The 23,018-nt window shown below is 39.8% G+C and overlaps 1 protein-coding gene across 1 annotated transcript; it reads right to left on the bottom strand.

The window, feature by feature from the left end:
• Positions 1-578: 578 nt before the first annotated feature.
• On the bottom strand, positions 579-6,637 carry serpinb1 (serpin peptidase inhibitor, clade B (ovalbumin), member 1). Its single transcript, XM_054602371.1, has 7 exons — positions 6,455-6,637; positions 5,128-5,316; positions 3,040-3,177; positions 2,833-2,950; positions 1,707-1,849; positions 1,432-1,599; positions 579-1,085 (listed from the first exon to the last, which is right to left on the bottom strand). Exons 1-7 carry the CDS (start codon positions 6,611-6,613, stop codon positions 678-680), a joined length of 1,323 nt encoding a protein of 440 aa, XP_054458346.1. The 5' UTR covers positions 6,614-6,637; the 3' UTR covers positions 579-677.
• Between the last annotated feature and the right edge of the window lie 16,381 nt (positions 6,638-23,018).

Here is a 23,018-nt window from a genome sequence, read left to right as displayed (position 1 = left end):
TAGGAATGCTGTCTCAGAACTTCATCTGAAGCTCGTGACTTCAACGTTTCAAAACTGTCTTTTAAGTAAGGCACTGATACTTAAAAAAATATTTCAAAATGAGTAACAATGGATTTATAATAACAAATGTATTGCAGATTTATCCTCAAAGCAGTAACACATGCATGGCCATTTTTTTCAATGCTTTATCTATTTTTCTTAAAGTTCTAAAATATAAAATATCACTCTATAATAACTGGTGTAGATGTATCGTTTTGTTTACCGAGATTTTTGCTGTCACCACTAAACAATTCTGGTGAATGGGGCATTTTGTTTTTTTAAGAAACTTTCCCAGTACCTCTGGGTAATCCAGACCTCACTGTGAACTCATTACATTAGAACTTCTGTCAGATGAAGAAACAGTTATTTACAAACTCTGATTGTCTCCATTTTAACAACGTAGTTACTTTAAAACTCGAATGTCTACTTCTTTATTTCGTTGAAGTTCACTCCAGTCTTATAAACACATTGATTCAACCAAAAACACTAAAACTCAACCTGCTATATCAATGATTTCAGAGCAAAGGCAGACAAAAAGAAAATTCAATTAAATATCCAAGAAAATAAAACCTTTATTTCAATGATTTTGCATATTTCTTTATTTCAGTGGGCCAGATACTTTCATCTGCTGGTTCTGTCTACTGAGGAGAGGAGAACCTGCCGAGGAAGAGGATGGCCTTGGTCTTATTGTGCCTGATGAAGAAGAGGAAGGGGTGGTCTGCTGTGAAGTGCTCCTCCCTCAACATACAGAATGATACCATGCCTGCTGTGGCCGCGGCCGCCTCCGTCCCCTCCTCGTTCACCTCCACAAAGGCCTTGTGGGCCACTGTGGACAGGAAGAGTCCTCCTTCACCGTTCATGCCGGACAAATCGGCCTTCGCCCCACAGAACACGTCCCTCATACCCAGTTTGGCCAGAGGCTCGTTCAGCTCGTAGTCTTCCTCCAGCTTGAACTTGGGCAGGTGAACGAGGACTTCTGATTGGACGTCCATATTTTCCCTGTTTGTCCATTCGTCCAGCTTCTCCCGTGTTAGCTCATTCTCCAGCTGGAACAAAACACACATACACTTTATTGCATCTTTAGCTCATGTTTATATTAAGAAGTTGTAAGCATCAGCTGGTAGCTGCTTTTTTCATCCTATAATCATGTCTCTGTTTAGTCGTACTTATCCTTTTTAATGTACGTATGTAGCCTTTATTTATTCAGGCGGTCGCATTGAGAAGAAGATCTCTTTTGTCTAATCATTTCAGAGTTACTATCATGCATATTATTACTTGTATTGATTCTATACTTTTCCAAGAGCGCAAATGGTTCATAACCTATGCATTACAGCTTCTGTTACATCCCTTGCGAGCCTAGTTAACCTAGGTTGTTGCTTCTAGGTTGGGTACCTTCAGCAGAGGGTCAGAGCCGTCTGCAGACACATCAGGCAGCAGGATGAACATGCTGAGCTCCTCATCCACGTACGGCAGCTCCAGGATCTGCAGGCTGAGCTCAGGAACGTAGTTGTACGGCAGTTTCTTCATCTGGTACATCATCTGGACTGGCTTGGCCTCATTCTGACGCACAGGAAACACAGTTAAATCAAGGTGATCGGGGTCTAAATTGGCTAAGTTAAAATGTGTCATGCATTCAAACTGTGTGTGTCTACATCTGCAAACTTCACCTGGTTGACTTTAAAGGGCATCTCTTTGGTGTTTGCCGGATCAAAGCGGTTCATCCAGTTTCCCTTGAAGTAGATGGCATTAACCAGAGCCAATCTGGTCATAGGAGTGACGGTTCCTGCCTTCAGAAGATCTTTAATCTTATCTGAGAGGAAATACGGAGACAAAGCAAGCAATTAACACTGATTCACAGAGAACACTAGGGGTGACCCAGATTTTGGTTTAACTGCTTTATCTTACAGTAAAAGTGGGGCACTAATAATTATAATCAATAATCATTCCAATCGGGGCAGCATGTTGATGCTGAATGAAATATAGCCTATGTTGGTATAAATATGACCCTATTAATAATACTGTTAATAAGAATTTGAAAATAACGTGTGCTTTCAATTAACCTCCTCAGTGTGCATGGATAAAGCTGCACTATGCAAATATGTGGGACCATCGGAGCAGCATCTTAGCGATAGCATCAGAAATTGTAAATAACAACAACATAGGGCTGCTGTTTCAAAATGAAAGAATATGTATATGTCTATAATAAGCAGAGGGATGCTAAATTATTTTGAATTTATCTCTCTATCTCTCTCTCTCTCTCTCTCTCTCTCTCTCTCTCTCTACCTCCCTGTTGTTTCCCTTCTGTCTGTGGATTGATACAACAGGTAAAATGGAATTGGGCCCGAAAGTCCTATTTACAACCAGAATAAGCAAACAGGCTAAGCAACTGTGTCTGTCTGTCTGTCTGTCTGTCTGTCTGTCTGTCTGTCTGTCTGTCTGTCTGTCTGTCTATCAATCTCCTTTCTGTTTCAGTACTTTGGACAGCGCTGCAATGGCAAACCGACACACACACACACACAAACAAACAAAAAACAAACATCACTGTCTATTCTGAAACAACAGCAAAGCAATAGTCAAATGTACCTTGGCCAACAATATTGTTTTTACTATTTTTTAATAGACACATAAAGCTCAAACAGAAGATGATCAATGAGTAGAAAAAAAAACCCATTTGCAGATGAATCGACAATAGGAAACACTTGACCAATCAGATTCAGTCGTGGACACCCTTAAAGTACACTATGAAAAGTTGTATAGGAATACTTTTGTGGACAAGTAAGAAGAATGACTCACTCTCTGTCTGCTGCTCTACCCAGCTGTTGATCTCCGCTCTGCATGCCTCTGGAGCCCCCTTAAAATCAACAGCCTTCAGGTCTGCCTGGTAGTGCTTCTGTGTGGCTTCAAGGAATTGCTGCAGTGAGGAGATAACATCTTATGAGTTCAGTCATATAAAGTTGTTAATTGAATCTTCTGTGATTGATGTGTAAACTGAAGACTCACCGGTAGAAAGTTGGCGGTATTTTCTCCGTAAAGACGGTTGGCTAGTTTCAGGATGTATGATGCAGATGCTGAGTTGATGTCAGCGTTCAGTGCCTGGAAGTCTGTGTGGACGCCTTCACCAGAGCTGAATGAGAGGGCCTGTGTGAAAGTTTGAAACAACAGACTTTAATCTGGGATCAAAAAGGACATTTCACTGCTCTTAAACTATTCTACTGTAACTGCTTATTAAGACCTAAAATAATCTGGTGACATTTGCGGGGAATATGATTTGTAATATTATCAAGTCTCTATGTTGTAATAAGGGTTCAAAATCAGAATGAGCTTTATTGGAACATACCAAGATTTTGACTCTGTCTATTTTTGCATTGTCTTTGTATATACGTAAGATTTGTATTTTAAAATGTGATATGTACTTGTTACAAAACAAAATGGATGTGAATTTCCCCCGGCCTCACCAGCTGCCTCCAGTCTGTCAACATGTCTGTCCAAACCTTTTCTTAATTTATGGGCCAATTCAGATTGTTAGAACCATTCAGAGGAACACCTTACCAAAAAATGCACTGCATTTTAATTTGACATTTTCTATTTACATGAATGCTTTAGATCATTTAGATATAATTTAAACTACCTATTTGGTTGTACCTCCGAAGCCCACTAGATGTCACTATAAGTTCAAACCGTGGGCCCCAGCTTTACACGACGATGTGAAGTCCTATGTGTTGCTACTGTACTGTATGAGCTTTATATTTGCCTGCTTTATGTTAGATATTATCTGTGCCTTCTAATATTTAGTCATGTATGGTGTTTTAATGTAAAGGTATGTCCCTTCTCTACATACAGTACCAGTCAAAAGTTTGGACACACCTTCTCATTCAACTACTTTAAAGAATCTAAAATATAAAACATATTCGGGTTTGTTGAGCATTTGTTTGTTTACCACATAATTCCATATGTGTTCTTTCATAGTTTGGATGTCTTCAATATTAATCTACAATGTAGAACATTTTTTAAAGAAAAATAAAGAAAAAACATTGAATGAGAAGGTGTGTCCAAACTTTTGACTGCTACTGTAGATTACACTACAAGGCAGACAGGCATGCCCCCTATACTTTTGTGTACTTTGGGTATAGGGCTATTTTTTATGGTATGATCCTCCTTACAAATAAGGAAACGCTTAATGACACAGTAAATAATTATAATTTAGACAACTTTGTGTCAACAGCTTTGGGGAAGGCTTTTTCCTGTTTGCTTTCCTACATGCTCTAAGCCAGAAATATAAAGAGATGGTTTCCCCACTTTGGTGTAAAATAACTCAACTGGCTTGCACAGAGCCCTGAAATCCATCCAACACCTTGAGGATGAACTTGAAAGCCAACTGGGAGCCAGGCCTTATCGCCCATCATCAGTGGCCGAACTCACTCATGCTCACTCACGTGGCTGAATCACAGACTGTATAACATATGGATGTAGTCTCAGTGACTTTCTCTCAGCAATGGAGGTTTCCACTTGAACTAAAAAGGATCAAATCCCTGCAGCCAGGTTTCAAATTCAGCAGATCAAAGCCAAGGGATTGGAATTATATTTTACAACAATGTGTCCTCATACTCTTGATCATAATAGTCTATTTTTATATTTCTGTATGCTGTTGTGTTTTGTGTATTCATGAAGTCAACCATTCATCATCAACCTGCTGAACCACTGTGGATGAAAATAATCCTTTTGGCTCAAGCTAATACAGCTTGAACACAGAAGTCATTAATCAAAAAAGATAAAGAAGAACAATGCTCCGAGGATTTACTGTACTTCCAAGTTTTTCAACCACCTGCTTTTAAGCAAACAACATGTTACTTGTTTCAAGGGAGCTTTTTGAGGTCAAAGTACAGTTCTCATTGGACTTCAACTGTCTGAAGACACACCTTTCATTCTGTGTCTACATACACACCTGGGCAAACCGACTGAACCTAAGAACTCACAAAATGTTTTATGGAAACAGGCCAGGATGACTGCAATTTATAATGTTTATGACTTTTTATAATCAGGTTAGAAGTGGAAGAGGATGTGCATGTAATAGAGAGGCAGTGTGCTGACCTTTGCCATCTGAGCAGCAGTGTCTCCTTTAGCCCCCAGGTAAACCATAGCCAGGGCTGAGCTGATGCTCAGCGGGGAGACAAAGATGTTCCCGGCTGGGTTTTTTTGGCTCAGAGTGCAGAACAGCTCTAAGGCAAAAGCATTGTTTGAGCTGCTGATGGCGGCCATGACGGATGGTGTACGATTTTCCTGTAATGAGAAAATGACATTAGAATCAGTTAAAAGTATAATACCATTTTGTAAAATACATTTCAGACAGATTTTAATGTTAACATATTTCAGAGTTTATGGTTCATACTTGGTGTTCATAGGAAACATGTTTTATCCTATATATAGTAGGAAGGAAACCCGCTACATTTCATACCTTAAATCACAGTAACCTATGTACTATGTATATGTAAGTTGTTTTTTTTCATGTCATCTCCATTGCTTACTCCTTGCCCGTTTTCTGTCACATTGTTGTCAATTGTCAAATAAAGGCAAAATGCCAAAAAATGATATACAATGGTGTGTAAGGTAAGGTAAGGTGTTTTGTTTTTCCTTTTTCTTCTTTTTCACAGCCTGTTAAACACTATAAGTTACATAAAAACAAATATGCTCTCAAAAGACAAATTATTAAATTAAACTGTCACAGAAAGCCTTATTTCCCATTTTTTCGTAAATGCACCAGTGTTGCTATTTTACCCGTAGCCTATAATCATTTTAATAATGTATTTGCCCAGGCATCCTATCGATATTGTGGTCAAGTCTATCCTCATCCAAGACAATGTAACGTTACATTCACCATTACATTACATTACATTACATTACAGTCATTTAGCAGACGCTTTTATCCAAAGCGACTTACAGGAAGTGTATTCAACAGAACTACTAGTCACCAGAAGTCATAAGTGCATCTCCTTTCTTAAACAAGCACCACCATGGTTTAACATTTTAGTCAGTTTACACTGGGTAGTGTCTGCATAGAATACAATACAATTATGGTATTTAACGTTTTAAACCTTTTTTTTTACCAATTTCAATTTTTTTGGACGTGTTTATACACAAACTTTGTATATAATGTTGTAATGTATGCTGACTAGTATCACCGTTTTGCCTGGAGCGAATAAAGATGCGTTCAGGTGCACCCGGAAATAAACCCGCACACGACCCTCTGTAGGGGCTGGTATTCAATACGTAACGCAGAATGCATGTCAGGAATCAGCATTACAGCTGTGTGTGTGTGTGTGTGTGTGTGCGTGCGTGCGTGCGTGTGTGTGTGTGTGTGTGTGTGTGTGTGTGTGTGTGTGTGTGTGTTTCAGGCATATTAGCTACATTGTAACATTACCTGATAGTCGTCCCGCAACGACTGAAGCACGCTTTGCTCGCACGCACTCAATGTGTAATGAAGTGAAAGCAAAACGTAGCACGCAAAAGTCCGAAAAATCCCCTTTAAGTGAAGGAACCAGAAGCGGCAGAGGCGGTGGTTGATCCCAGAAGTTCTCATTTATACGGAACACAGACTGGTTGTCACCGCAGTCTGTGGGAGGGACGCGTGATTGGGCGATAAGGCACTGACTGGTACAAATAGACGGCATTATACTGAAAAGAAGCAGAACAATAAACCAATACAGTGCCGTGGAAAAAGTTTGCACATCATTAACGCACATATTATTTTGAGTCATTTTTTTATTTTTTTGCTGCCCATAGGTGGAGGCAGGGCCGTAACCAGGAGCATAGGAAGAATGGGGATACGAGTCCAATATCCCACAGCAGAACCTCACCCATCTCACACATTTTCATCTAGCCGCATTTAAGAATCACAGAATCTCACATTTAATCTATTTATTTAACTGTTACTGTTGCAATTTTATATATATATATATATTATATTATATACTTATCGCCTTTCTTTATAGTCTAAATCTTTGGTCAAAATAACAGTCAGTATTTTTGTTTTAATATCATAATCTAAGATGTGTTCTGTAATGTTAATAATAAATAATAAATTCCTATTTTTCTTATCAAACCTCCCCTAAATTTCCAGGAATAGTATGAATATCGTTCAGACGCGGCCATGGTGTCATTTATGGCACCTGCAATCTTCTGTTACACCGAATTAATAAGAACATCATTTCTAACATTCGTCCCCAAGTTTATGGAACTGTTATGAATGAAAATAACAGTACGTAACCCTCTGGTGTCATTGTGACAACATGTTGTACAGTACATTTTTTAGTTACATTTCAGTTCAATGTTGAGGTACTTGAACACAATATACTTCTGCTGCATTACATTTCAGAGGCAAATAGTGTACTATTTACTCCCACTACATTAATCTAGCTGTAGTTACTAGTTATTTTGCTGATTCAGATTATTATTTCAAAATACATTTGACAAATACATTCTGATAGTTTTATACTTTTACTCAAGTGAACTTTTAAATGCAGGACTTTAACTTGGAATATTTCTACACTGTGGAACGGTTACTTTTACTTAAATAAAATAGCTCACGATTTCTTCCACTGCTTCTCAGATCTTACACCCATACGTTTTACAACATATACTTTTATTTAAAACTGAGCTTTTTTTTTTTTGGAGCCCAAAGAATAGAGTTTCAACATAAATGTTTATGGAGACAGATTGAGAAAACATGGCCACAGTGTGGAATGTGTGGAATGTGAGGTGTTCTTCAGGTTTTACAAAGAAAATACATTTTTAGTGTCTGCCTTACTTAAGATGGTCTTCCCAGCATTTTCTTATTTAAGGAATGAACAAATGTATCATAATCAAATAATACATAACAGGTTATTGACCGTCATTGTAAAAAACTTTACACAAAAAGAGGAATCATTCAGTCATTTTTTGACTCATTAATTGAATATTTATCAGGGTCATTTAACCCTACACTCACTAGACCTGATCATTAATATATAGCAGGTGTATCTTTCCACTTTTGAACTTGGTAGTACTTTTATTAAACCTTGTTTTTAATAAAGAGTGTATGGACTTGAAGGGTAAATGTAACATGGACTCTGCCAAGAAGAAGCAGAGGTTGCTCTTTTGGAACATTTTCTGTCTAGAAAGGTGTGTCTGTATGATTCACTGTGTAGAGATTATACCTTGTCTCCACCCGTCACAAAGGCTTACAGTGTAGCCTTGACAACCACTGAAACATGAAAAACATTTCTGATTCATCACAACCCTTGGACTCCAGACGTCTCTGTTACATAACCAACATTCTATACAGCCCCGCTCCCCTCTTTCTTCCTTACACATGAGTTTTTAATACATGTATTATAAGTAATTTTCCCTGACTAAAGCACTAGAAGTTTCTCAATTTAGAAACTTTCGAAAGAAAATATCTATTCAAACAATATAGTATTTAAACAAGCCTAAGAATCTGACCAAGGATTTGAGGCCAACACTCGATATTTGCGGTTTCTTAAAAGGTATTGAGGAGTTATAACCAGCCCTGCCCTACTGCACTGAGACAAGAGAGCACTGACTTTAAGTGCACTTATGCACCTAATAGGAATTCCATTGGCTCTGTACTGTACTGTACTATACTTTGTTTCTCACATAGTAAAAAAAGGTTCAATCACAAAAATGAACAGAGGAAGGAGACATTTATAATTAGTCCTAAGCCTACCAATTGCTAAAGAAGAAAAATGCAAAGCTGAATGCTACTGAAATGGGATAATCATTTTTTGGAAATTATATACAAATGAGCATGTTCATGTTGCTTGCTTTTGTACACAATTTGTGGGCTGTAGTGGCTGCAGGGGCTCCAAAATCAGCATGAGAATCTTACATAGGGGATAAATGCACATGCAAAAAGAGATTACTTAACATCTGTCTACCACTAGAGGGAGCCAGAGGGATGTGTTGCCCCGCGGATGAAAGATGTGGAAGGGGCAACTGAAGTAAAACATATTGGTGGGACAAACGGACAATATAAGTATTCCACTCATCCTTTTATCTGGTTTATTTTTCTGGACCTTGATTTTCTGGTCAAAAAGGTATAGTGTTCCATTGCAATTGCAGTCAAATGAACATGGTTATTTTAAGTCACTGTTTTGGATACAAGTTACCATTTAATACAATATTATTTAATATATGTATAATATAAATTACAATATCATGATGCTTTTTTTTAAATGTTTTTTTGCATGTTTGTAAGTCTTTATGCTCTATTGCAAACAACATTTTGTGACTGTATGAGGTACATTATCCGCATAAACATGTATTAACAGTTTGCCATATTTTTGGGGGAACCTGAGTGTGGGTTGGGTGGGAGACTCACATGCCAAAGGTGAGTCCCTCCCTCCGGGAGGTGTTCTGTTCCTGCAGTTGACGTTGGCATTTCCATTTGCAGCAGAAGCATCTTTTTGTCCTGTCAACATGGTCTATGATCAGCCATGTCATTCGGGAGGGGAAACAGAACATGGAAACCGAGATAGCCTTGAGGAAGTTGAGGGCAATGTCAGACCGCATGTGGAAAAGGACATGTGCAGCTAATGCAACAGTAGCAGAAAAGCTCCAACACTATTTAAACTGTCATTCTAATCAAATGACAAAGTGAAAAAATCTGTTATACGGTGTATCCAAGGGAAGTCTCTTAAGTCATTTTCTCAGGAGCTCCTGTTTTTATAAGTTATCTAGAATTCCCCATGACTAGTAAATTGGCTTTGGTATGTAATACTAGTGGCTGGCTCCATTAAATGGACATTCAGCATTTTAGTTCATAAAATGCATCCAAAATCACAAACAGTAAACAATAAGACCTCTTTGTGGTCTGTTTTTTTTTTCTGTATTACAAGTTTCAGAGGGAGAATATAGTTTTGTGTTTTGATTATTATGAACTGTGCCTTTAACTAACCTAGACTTCGATGGTGGCACACTTCTCTGTTCGATATGTTACACTTGGCAGGACAGTGGGCATGTTGGCAGAGCATATGACCCTTCATAAATCTCATCATTGTTATTCTGACTTATTTAGGAGTGTTAGATGAAAGCGTAGCAGCTTGCCACCAGCAGGCGGTGTGTGAGAATTTCACATTGTTTGTTTAACTTACTTTAACTTTGTCCTTCAGCAGTCCCATGAAGGACACTCCAATGCCTCAGACCAGCAGTTAACAGTTAATAACTCTAGAGGACCATGGCTTCAATGGCACAAATTACAAAACAAATAAAGGCTTGTATCCCCTGAAGCCCCCTTGCTGAGCTGCGGCAGCCATGACACAGGAGGCCTAAGCTGGAAAAACAGAAGTCTGTATACGGTGGTCTAGGGTGATGAGAGAATAAACAGATGCGGTGAGTTGTTTGTGCCATGACAATGTTGGTTGTAGGTGTAAAGCCAAGATCAAACAGCTGACCTGTACTGAACATGAATTTATGGTACATCAAATATAACTTGATCCCAACCCTGAGCAGTACTTGGTAGTCAAAAACCGAGGTTACAGAGTTTGTAAGATGTCTAACTCTGGACTTATTTGCCTTTTAAAGCTAAATATAAGTAGTTGGTCTATCACTTGGAGAGCGATGATTTGCTTTCTTTTCAAATATGAAATTAGGAGATTGATATGAACCCCATGTCTGTGTATTGGGTTTATTACTGCCCAGCCCACAACTTTACGATTTTGGTTCACTCTCACCGCTGACAAGTTCACCATATCCACCTGAATAGTGATGCTTCTACTGCCTGCAAGTGACCCAAATATAAATGATTGCAGGTTTAACCAGGAGCAAAGAAAAAATACACCTATAAAAGGAAGTGTATTTTCCAAAAATTATCTACTGCTATAAATTATTTTTGTCCACGAAGAGTTTTAACCTCTGAAAATCAATCTGATAGACACACACCATTTACATATCATCACCATATAAAGTTGTTATGGCTAGTATTCATCAAATGGGGAGAACAATTATCATTCATTTGGAGTTGTGTTGTGTCGACATGATGAATGCAAGTCCAATATTTACTCTCCTCTTAGGTTGGGTTGGTCTCCACTACCACCAGCTGGTCTCTAAATGTGTCTGTCTGCTGTTTTGTGCTGGGCCGGTAGTGTACAGTGGGTTAATCAGAGCCTGTTGGCTAAAAACAACCTTCTGCTGCTGCTGGAAATGGGGCTAATGAGAAGTTTAAGACTGAATGGTACAGTAAATGGTGAAGTGAAACTAAAACCATCAGTTAAAAGAGGAAGTAAAGCTCTGTAGAGCTGCAGAGTCGGGTGATAATTCTCTCTTAGTTCATCACCCGTTCACATTACATTAAGTAATTTGATTGATATTAAAAAAAAAATACTACTTAGTGAAGCTTTAAATCAAAAGTCTGCAGTTAAGGTGCAGTGCTCACTCATGGAGGGTTAATGAGTCTATGTCCGTATCTGCATGAACAAAATGTGCAGTTGTGTCTATATCTGACTGAATACAGTCTGAACACACGTTGCCATGGTGAATAGTTCATGACATATCACCAGATACTACCTAAGCTGCATGTTCACAATACTGACCTCAGCTTAATGCATGCCCCTAGAGATAGATGCTCCTCTTAGATGCAATTAAATAAGGTGTCACGTACTTGATACAGATTCTGGAGCTTTCCAGCTGCTCAGTTTGAACCAGCCCAAGTTGAACACTGTGTACCAGCTCTTTCTGTGTTTGCTCAGATTTCTCCAGCTATTTAGCTAAGCACTTACCCATCAGTCGAAGAACCTGCTTGTAATTACATGCTCTTATTTGCAGAAATGCATCTGATGTTGTTGCTAGAGAATATACACCTCAGATGGTAACTTGTGCCATCAGCAGTCAGTGCTGAAGTTGGGAAATACCCACAGAGGATCATTCAGCAAAGCACAAATTGGTCTAAGAATACTATGAACACTTGTGCATGTGTGCAGTATGTGTCTATGATGCGGTGAGGCAGGGGTTTCAAGTTAGCAAGCAGTAATGCAGACCAAAAGAACAAGGTGGAGGTAATGCAATAACTAGAAAGGTGCACTCAGATGTGCATCAGGCGTGTCTGCAAATACCACTGCTGTATTGATTGATTGCATGAATGCAACCCATCGTCTAGAAGCTAACGGGCTGCAAGGCTTTGTGAAACACACTTCATTCATACTCAAAAACAAGCTTCAACGTATGCAGGCAATAAGATCAAAGTCGTTGTATAAGACACTTCATACAATCTTGCTAAAACAAAGTTAGACTCATCAAGCTGTCTGTCCCCGCAGCAGCAGCTGAGTGGAGGTGATGTACTCAGCGGTGCGTGTACTGGTGTTTCTGTTAGCTGTCAGCCAAACACATTGTTTAAAACAATAAAAGTGTGTCGCAAATCCATATGCATGAGCATGGTAAAAAAGTTTATATAAAAAGGTATACTCCACATTAGTAAACTTTGGCCCAAGTTTTGAGAAACCGTATCTATTTTTATCACATGCTCTGTGCAGTGTGAAAGCAGGTAAACATTGGAATTGGAGAATTAGATCAAGGAAACCTCAGGCATGAGATTGGCAACAGTCCCAAAAAAGAAATACGGCACAAAATACCACCACCCTCTGATCATACATACCCTCATATATTATATTGCTTCCTGTTTGTTAAACGAGAAGAACTTGCATGAAGCAATCATTTTACCACTCTAGTACCACACATAGGGTTCATTAATGAGCTTTTTTTTCCAAATGGAGGAAGAACTCCATCATTACAGAACTATAAATGTGCTGCACTTCAGGTCACGGCAAACAACGTTGCCCTCGATTCTGTAGGCCGAGGGATAAAGCCTTTGCAGCCGCACACTGCTGTGACCTTCTCGGTGATCACCACAGAATCTGGCTTCCTGATTGATATTCCAGATAACACTGGAAATCAATGCCAGCCTCCAAAGTCAACATCTTTTGTTTTGCAGCTGACGTGCAGTCAGTGCCTGAAAGAAATACAGTCGATGCGATGTCTGTAACCCTCGCAGAAATCTTGATACGATACATCTTAAACACTCTGCCGCCTCCATACCAGACGGTTTACGCAGCATATAGCCTGGAAATACCTCGCAGTAAATGCAGCTAATCATGCCTCATGACTTCCTGTCTGGAATAACTGTGACATGGCTCTGACGTACATATGTGTGATCGCATGACTTGTTTGGTTTATGAGATTTCTCTTATTGTAGTCGGTTTTATTTTTTGTGTCATGGTTAGTTTTTAACATATTGCTGCAATGAAGAAAAAGTATTTTACATTTAACAAATCCCAAATTTTCTTCACACAAAACTGAAAGGTTAAAAGAATTAGAGTAGCTTAAAGATAGGTGTCATTCTGAGATTGGTATTACCGAGTTTTCAAATGAATTTACCTTGATCCACATTAATAAACTCAATTTTAAATGTAAAAGTAATGTTGATACATTCTCTTTAGAAAAAAACAACACCTAACATCTATTTAAAGGTAGATTTTCCTCTTCACAAGTTATGTCATGGTATAAATGAATAACAGATGTTTTGTGGCTGTGTGATAAACGCAGACATGCTGGTTCTTGAACAACCCAATTTAAACCAGACTATGGGGGGTGAAGGCAGGTGCTGGTGGTCAGGTCAGCCAGCAGCTGTCCGTTTAACTGCTTTATTATTTGCTTGCTTTTTAAAAATATTATTTACAGATAAAGACTTCACTGCTGCTCCCTTCATTATACAGTGTGTTGCTTTTCAGGTCTGAACAGCAGAGTGTCTGGCACTCTTTATCTTATCTCAAAGTGAAATACGGAGCTGTTTGTGGAGGCTGTAGCTTCGAGTGTTCCTGTTGCTGCAACTGTTCTTGTTGGCATTTTTTGTTGGCATACACAGCGCATACACACAATACTCTGGGCTGCCATACTTCCTGTGCTGAACATCACTATTGTCCCAACATAATCTAATTGAGTGTGAGCTAAATATAGCACAAGTGGAATACAAACATTTGGCCCGGGGCGACACTTTTGCACCGACGTTAAGCTCTGTTAAACCCCTACAGCCACGGACACCGGTGTCACCAATTAGCGCAGAGAGGGAAGGTAGAAGGACAGGAAGGCGACAGAGGGGCGAGGGAGGATTAGTGTCAGGACCGAAGACTAAAGACTGAGCTCACTAATGGGAAGGTCAGGAGAACAACAACTGATGGCGATAAACACAACAGATGATAATGAGGCGATCCTGTGAAAGGCCGGAGCATCGGGGGAACTCCTGTTTCATTCCAACATGTTGTTTAGTGTTGGGGAATTTCAACATTAGCTAGTAATCCATTAGTGGAATAGAATTTGGTTTAACTAAAGATGCTGTTATTTTTGCGCACGTACACAAATAACTCGTAGTTTTTCTAAATGTTGTGAATTGGTTTCATGTGTTTATTTCCTCTTATTTTATCTATTTAGCATTATTTTGTAGGGACGGATACATGAGCAGACAATATTAATTAAATAGACTGATGCCATAAATTATAGCATTTATAGTCTAAAGTCATTTGTAATGCTTGCCCCTTTATCCTGGTTAAACAGATCAAAGACTGACTAAAGCTTCTGTAATGAAGATATTTTTATCAACAACGGCTCAAATGACTACGTCCATGTCATTGTGATGAACCCACAGATAATTATCACCGGACTCTGGGTCTTTCAACTCATTGTATTGGTTTTCCAGCATGTAACTGTTTTGGTTCAATCTAACCGCTCAGTGTAGTTAGTAGTAGTCACAGCAGGCAGTGATTTTTAATAACCTTAAAAATGCCCGTGCACCAAAGCCAGAGTAAGTGACTAGCTGGTGAAGATAGTGGAGCATTTAGCAGCTAAAGAGACAGATATTTCCCTCAGGAGTTGGTGGAGACCAAAAACAGAGCTAAATGTGAGAGTGATTATTTGGCCTACACGAATGCTCATGTTACTCTATGCTATCACCACGTTTGTAACTTATGTGATGTTTCCACTGCTTTCAAGTGGCTGAAAAATCAGTTGCCGCCGGTTTGAACATTAGGTACCACCTTTTAAAACCTTACTCTGTATCTTTGCCCCTTCCTCATTTCAGCCCCCCTAGTCTCCCCCATGCTGTATCTCTCTCCCTCTCTCAGTCAATCATCCCTCCTCTTGCGTAGACACATGCCACTCTGGCATGCCACTCATTCCATTATAACAAGCCCCATTCCCTGGAACACTTCCTCCGCTCTGTCCCTGCCTGCGGTCCCTACGTCCCAGAGCAGACCCCCTCCTCCCACCCTCTCTTTCCCTCACCCGCCCCCTCTGGTGCTTATCCCTGGGCGTCTGTGGCTCCCAGTGCAGAGAGCCACAAGCAGCCAGAGATTCCCATTGAGCTGTCTCTCCTGATCTGTCTGTCTGTCCGTCACGCTGGATCAATTTGCCCTCGCTGGTCGGTGTGTGTGTGAAGGGTGAAGCAGAGCATCCAGCACCAGGACCTAAAAAACACAAACCGGTACGAGGAAGAGAGGAAACCTGGAGAGTGTGAGTCCATCACGCCCATGAGAGACATGGGAGGAAAGGAGAAGAAGATTTTGGTGATTGCGAATGTGCCCAACTACCAAGGGTGAGTCTTTTCTTGCAACTTTATGATCAATATTTTCAATGTCCCTAAATGAAATAGATATTTTTGACCTGCTTACACTAACTATCCTCAGAAATGCAAAGCTGTCTTAAACTTGCATAATGACCATGTTTTGAATTCTAACACCTTCTCTTCCTATGGTGTCAGTTACGCACAGTGCAAGGTGCCACTTTTCAAGTTACCAAGCATACTGATTTATACAGCACAACTTTACCCTGGGATTGGCTTGAAATAGTATTGATAAAAAAACGTTTTCAAACTACTTCCTAAATACTATTTTAAATATGTTGAGTTTTAAGACAAAAACAAAACAACCTGAAATCTTTTTTGTTAAATTCTTTGACGGGGGGGAAGAGATTATTCCTTTATTTGACAGAGCACATGGTATGACATGCAACAAAGGCCTAAAGGCCAGAATCAAACTTGGTTCGTGCAGTTATTTGGCTTACGCTGTAACCACTCGGCCAGTAGGCGTTCCTTGGCATCATCATTTTCAAACTCCTCAAACAAGACATTCTGTATCTCACTTTGAGGGTTGTGTTATTAGAATTATGTGCAATAGCTCCAAAAACTAGGCAAGAACAAAAATCTATTTTTCCCCAATAAAAAAAAAAGAAGTGTGAAAATAGTCTCATTTAGTCCAATGATGTTGGTGCAAAGCAGATTGCAACTCTATCTGCTGTGGACTAAAATAAGGGCTCTGCTTTGTTCTTGGCGAAACGGAAAAGTACATTTGGAGGAAGCTCTTCAGTTACACTCTTCTGCAGAAGTAGCTGAGTTGTTGTCAGTGTGATGGATTGGAGGAGCTGTTGGCACCGAATATGTGCCTTAGGACACAAATGAGTGCGTGTATCCGTACATACAGTACAGCGTGTGTGTGAAAGTACTGTGTTTGTGTGCACAAGATCCAGTGTTATGACGGTGCAGAGTTTGTGCATCTTCTTATAAGCCAGTAGGGAGTTACTTACTCTGTGTATGTGTTTGGTTTGTGTATACGGCACTTACAGCAGAATTTCAAGGTCGCCTGGGTTCCTTAGCAATTTGGCCGCTCCTAAGAGCACATCCTCAGTCCAACTATTTGCATTGGACCCTCCAGAGAGCTACGGCAGTGATACTTTGATCATGGCTTGGCTCCGGAGCTTGCTGGAAGGCTGACAAGGAGGGAATGTCGGGTTTAGACGGGGAGAAATAAACCTGTTGATCACTTGATATTATGGTGACGGCGTCAACACGTTTAGTGTGATGCCTATTCATTTAAGAAGTGGCCGCCGTTACCCGAGTATCCCCACTAATGAAGGAGTGCTGACTTGGAAATATGTTCAGAAATGTCCTTTTTTATTCTATTAGTAAACAAGGTTGCAGTTGAACAGTGTGTCCTTTAGTACAGGGAATTTGTAGATCTACACTCGAGTCGTCTTTAGAAGTTGTTGACCTCATACATGTGTTTACTGTATTCTACTGACTTTTGGTTGCTATATCAGAAGAGTTTTGGTTGGACGATAATGGTCTCTGCCGACCTCTGTTCTCTTCCACCCCCCCCCCCCACACACACACACACACACACACTCAGAGACACCTCCCTCACATTCCTATGGTTTATAGGCTTTGATGGCTGTTTCCATGCTACAACTAAACCAGGACAACAGAGGCCCCAGAGAGAGAGATAGCACCCTGGGGTGAAGACCATCCATTCAAGGCCACCACTCCCTCCCCCCCCCCAGGCCGTCTGGGACTTGACTCTCTCTCCTGGCCTCATACTTAAAAAAGACCCCTAATCTGCCCTGCTGATTCTGTACCATGCTCTCATTTAACAACCAATCCCTAGCAGAGTAAGGCCATATTTTACATAAGTATATATATGGATGCATGCACAAGCAAACATGCATGCAGCAGACTCTGTGTCTCCCCCTCGCCATCTTTGCTGAGAGCGACTGCAACAACTTTTTACCTTAAAAAGCAGAAGCAGAGACGATTTCTAGATTTTCACTTCGTAATATGCTACATGAAAGGTTGATTGGGCTGAACTGGCTCACCCTGAGTCATTGTGCAATATTCAAGTCTGGCTTGTTATTCTACACCAGGCCAGATCAAAGCTAGGAGACCTACTGCTGTGCCAGATAAAAATAAATCCTAAGCATAAATAAATAAATATGAAACTTATTCTCATTTCGATACCAAAGAGAGGAAGTAAGAGTATTTCCTGACCGTTGGCATCGCTAAAAGTTAGCTTACACTAGGGTCACATTTTTGTAGGATGTTAAAAAAAACCCACCATTTGTACTTACAGTGATAAAAGGGTGTCAGTTGTTAAAACCTCGATAAAATTCCTGTGTGATGAGGCTCATTATGTCGCATAGAATATGATTTAATTGCAGTTACAAAAGGGACAGTTACATCAGTTACAAAGGTAGCAGGCATTGTTCTTGTGGCCCTAATAACCAGTCTATTTTAACCGCAATAGTTTTTTTATTACACTCTTTACGATCCAAGTACCATGTTGTGTCCTCTACAAGACATAAAGAGTGACACAGGAGTGTTGTATTGTCACCTGTTGCTACCGTCATTTAGAGTGCCTCTCTTTTTAATGCTCTGCTTGTACAATTAGCCTTTTACAATAAGCCCACAGCTTTGTACAGACTTTGATTCAGAATTTGGCACCAGTCCTAAACAAGGAGAAATTATTTACCGCTACCAAAAACATTGTGATGCCGTCCCTTCCGATTAGCATGACTGTCATAACCAGCGCTCGCTGTGCATATGGTTTAAACCCCCCATAGACAACCAGTATAAATAGTTTTTGGGATATCTTATTCCAGTGGGGAGGTTTTCAAAGCGATGTTTTATCTCATCACTTTGCTCTTGTGACACATTTGACATTTTAGGGGGTTTTGAATGATGCCAACCCCCCCCTTCTTATTTTTCTCCGGCTTCTTACTCATCTAAACATACACTTGTGGACTTACTCAGTCCTCTGGGGCCCTTCATGATTCATTGCTACTTTAAGAGTTATGGGACACATGCAGGGCTTCCTATCAGTTACATGGAGGGATTATGATGGAGAAGACAGATAGGAACCCCCCTGCCGTTTAATAGAGAGGGATTACCAAGGGCCGCCATGCAAAGTAAACATACACAAAAGTACAGCATGGCTTGGACGGTGACGCTCTTGCTACAAGCACGCATGAACACATAAAAAACAGCCACATACCAGAGACAATACCCTTATGTAAGGGGTGATTAAAGCAACAACTGCAATGAGTCAAAGTGACCACAATGGAAAGCGCCTCTATTCAGATTTAATCCCTGTCCTACAACAAGCATCCGAGCGGCTCCTGCCTCCTAACGATTTTTCACCGATGAGTGCTTTCCATTTCTGGTGATAGCGTGCCCCCTGACCCTCGCCCTGTACTGCTGAGCACCCAAAATAAAGCCCTTTAAAGTGAGTGACCTAGGGTCACGAAGCCTCGGAGGAGCATCAGGCCTCCAGGGCTGCGAGCCGTCTCATCTCCAGCTGACACCGTCACAGCACGCTTGAGTTCTTGAAAGACCTTCTTCAAAAAACTAAATTTAAAGGAACAGGCTGGGTGGCGGTCAGGCTGGACAACTGTTTCGTCTCCAATTAGTGGCGGTGGAAGTACTTAGCTCCTTTACTAAGTAAAAGCAGTAATATATAGAAATCATAGAATGAAATGCATTCTTAGAAAACTAAAGATCACATATATTACCAGTAAAATGTACCTAAATATATATCATAGTCATTATAAAAATGTGCCTGGAACATGTATCATAGTGAAAAATTTGGAAAATCTTTGTGCAGTCAGAAAAGATCTGAGATTGTTACAGCAGAACAAGTTGAGTAGATTCATTTTAGATACATTGGCATCCTGCTTCAGCAAGAATGTACTTTTCATAGTCTCTGAGAAACAGAAATTTTAGAAATACAGTTTACATTTTACTGAACAACATTTAATGGGCTCACTGTATAAATATTCAGCCACAAATCTTAAACTGCAAAACTAGTCTACTTTCTTTGCATGTAGTGACGCTAATAGTAGAGTAACTACTTTTATTGGAGTGGAGTCTGGTCACATTGGCACAAACAACTACTCTGTAAATCTCAGCAACACATTGAAATTATGGAATGTAATTAATGAGCGCCTTGTTAAGATGTGTAAAGTGGTGTGAAGGGTACATTAGACTTCTCGTGATAATGAGTCCGCACAAATATTCATGTTAGACACTCTGCAAAAGTTGTCTCGTAAAAAGCAAAAATCTGTTTTATGCAGTAAAACCCTTAGATTTTTTAACAGACTTTCCACACAACTTCTTACTACATTTTCAAACTTTATGCAGAAATGTGTCATTGTTTTTACTTTAATTCTAGAATTCTAATATTATAAAAAAATACCTGAAGGCAATAATTCAAATCATCTTGTACCTCAAGCCGTGCACCTTTTAATAAACAACATGGATCTACACAGTTGGTGCATCTGCATCCCCAACCCATCCCCCCCCTATACATGGGAAAGTAAATAGAAAAAAAATTATAGAATGTGTAAAATAAATAACCCAATGCCCTGAGATGCTGAAGATCAGCCCTGGCTGCAACACACAATCTGATTCATGCTCTGTGCTCAAAATACAGCAACTCTAATCTGACCTCTGTAATTGTCAAGCAAAGGCAGGACATTTACACTCTGGAGGTATAAATATACCCTCAGTGATCTTCCATGACTCCCCCCAGAGGCTCAACAGGTAGAGCGCAGCAGAAAGCCAGCTGTCGCCAGCAGGCGTCAGAGAGGATTTCTCCACCACATCATCAGTCATCCCACTTGGATCAGAGATACCGCTGCCCACTGGAGAGCTGGGTCAAATTATGTTGGGCAATAGATTAGGCAAGAGATTTTCCTATACTGTTTATACCGGCAGCAATCTCTTTAATTTCAGTGGTTGCATTACGCAAGTGAAAGCAATTTTGCAAACTAGTGAGCAGGAGTGCTTTATGGCAATCCTCTCAGATTTACAGGAGCTTTTTGTATCAGCGTGATGCAGTACATTGATTTTTCAGGTAATTCACTGTGCGCAAAATCATCCCTATTTGTTAGTTTAAAATATAGATTGTTTGTCAATCATCTTTTTTAAATAGGGCTCCAATAAAAGATTACTTTCATAATTATTATTTTTTTTTAATCATTAATTACTAAGAAGATTATTTTCTTTATTGATAATTTGGTTTTTAAAATATCATAAAATAGTGACAAATGTCCATCAGTTTCCTAAAGTTTAAGGTCTTGAAAAATGCTTATTTTGAGCAAGCAACGGTCCAAAACACAAATATATTAAGTTACTCTTAGAGTAAGAAAAGTAAAAGGGGATGGAAGTTTGTAATGTTTTAACTTTTGCATAAAGTTTGAAAAAATGTAATGTATCAAAATTTCACTGAAACTCAATGTTATGCATCACATTTTGCCTATTCAACAATTCAAACCCCAAATATATTAAATTAACAAAGATTTGAACCAGAAAAGCATAACATTTTCACATTTTAGAAATCTGGCACCAGCTATTTTATGGATGTTTTGTGTCAGAGATAACATTTAAAAAAATTCAAAAACGTCAAAATGAATTTTCTGTTGATTAACTGATTGCTTCGACTAATTGTTTCAGCAGTAGATTTGATCTACAGTATATTGTTGAGCTGTAGTGTTTATGGATTTATTTTGACTGTAATGATATAGTTGGCCCCTGTGGCCGATCCACCCGGTCACAGCTTTTTTCTGTCCTGGCCCCTCAGTGGTGGAATGAACTCCCCACTGACGTCAGGACAGCAGAGTCGCTGCCCATCTTTCGGCGCAGGCTGAAAACTCACCTCTTCATGAAGTACTACCCTGAGCCTTCCTCGTAGCACTTAGCACTTATTGCATTACTGTATTAGTTGTTGCACTTATTGAATTCGTATTCGTTTACTGCACTTATCCTATTCATAGTAGTTTGTAGCACTTATTATATTCGTATTAGTCTGTTGCAATTATTGTTTTCGTAGTAATTTGCCTCTGCACTATACTTTTGCTCTGGTTTATGCTTTAAGATGCTTGTTTAAGAAAGGAGATGCACTTATGACTTCTGGTGACTAGTAGTTCTCTTGAATACCTATGTTGAATACACTTCCTGTAAGTCGCTTTGGATAAAAGCGTCTGCTAAATGACTGTAATGTAATGTAATGTAATAGTTGAGGAGGATAGAGGTTAATAAACAGCTTGTTCTAATTTCAGGTCAGACAAGAAGACTCTGTGTAATGAGTCAGTTTCTGACAAGAATGTCAAACTCCTGTCATCTGCCGTACCGCCCCCGATACCCATGTCCCCCATCGTTGAAAAGATGGAGGGGCTGAAGGCCATCCGCAACCGCAGCAACAGCCTCCGTCTGGGCAGACTGGCCTTCTACCGACACCTGGAGAAGGTGGAGACCATGCGCTGCTTCTGGGAGCTCAAACACGTGGAGCTGGAGGGAGGAAACCAGCAGGTAACGTGCACTGCACATGAAATAGATCTGTGATTTCCTAGAAACATGGAGAACTTTCCTTTTAACCTTCCTCCTTTAGATTTCTGCTCAAAGACACAAGGTAGAATAAATTCTTACAAACTGATACACCTGACTTGAATATTACCTTTTAGCTTGCTTTACGCATGTTTAGCCCATTTGCTAAAACTTTTGCTTTTCCAAAGCATGTAACGGTGTTTTTTGAAAACTTTCCACCAGTAAAAAAAAAAGTATATAAGATTTGTAAAAAGAAATCGGCTCAAACAGAAAAAAACAGTATGATTCTCTAAATCTTGTGTTTCAAAACTGCATATCAATTAATGCACATTTGAATTGGGAAAGCTTTTTTTGGTCCCTAATACAGCCAGTATTAATGGGAGTAAGATTACATGAGAATGACTCTGTAACAGTATTGTGCCCCCTGATGGCAAAGCTGCCATGTGTTCAATCGGAGCCACAATCAGCAGTCTGTGCAGAGGGGAGGAAGAAGGGAACCGAAATAAACCACCGCAAACTATTTCGGTTCTCCGCACCTGTTTGCAGGCACAACATGCCCAGACAGGTGGAATACATCAAACTCACTAGAGGGAGCTGCAGACCTTTTCATGTGTTAGTCTGTTCTAACCTCCTCAACTCACAGCCTGCCTTACATACAAAGCAAACCACAGACTGACATGAATGTTTGGAGCTTTGTCAGTGCACACAGATCTAAATGCCACAAGATGGCGGCCCTGGGCCAATTTGCTTTGCTCATTGGGGAAAATGAATACAGAGGCCTTGCACTAAGGTATGA

The sequence above is a fragment of the Anoplopoma fimbria genome, chromosome 8 (genome assembly GCF_027596085.1).
Source record: "Anoplopoma fimbria isolate UVic2021 breed Golden Eagle Sablefish chromosome 8, Afim_UVic_2022, whole genome shotgun sequence".
NCBI lineage: Eukaryota > Metazoa > Chordata > Actinopteri > Perciformes > Anoplopomatidae > Anoplopoma > Anoplopoma fimbria.
Note: the sequence above shows the minus strand (reverse complement) of the source record. Positions and strands in the feature narration are given on the sequence as shown.

Excerpts from the sequence above, each read along its gene's own strand:
- serpinb1 (XM_054602371.1), bottom strand. The coding sequence starts at position 6,613 with ATGAGAACTTCTGGGATCAACCACCGCCTCTGCCGCTTCTGGTTCCTT. Across the intron at positions 5,317-6,454 it reads CGTTGCGGGACGACTATCAG|GAAAATCGTACACCATCCGT; the intron begins GTAATGTTACAA and ends TTCTCATTACAG. Across the intron at positions 2,951-3,039 it reads ATACCGCCAACTTTCTACCG|CAATTCCTTGAAGCCACACA; the intron begins GTGAGTCTTCAG and ends TCCTCACTGCAG.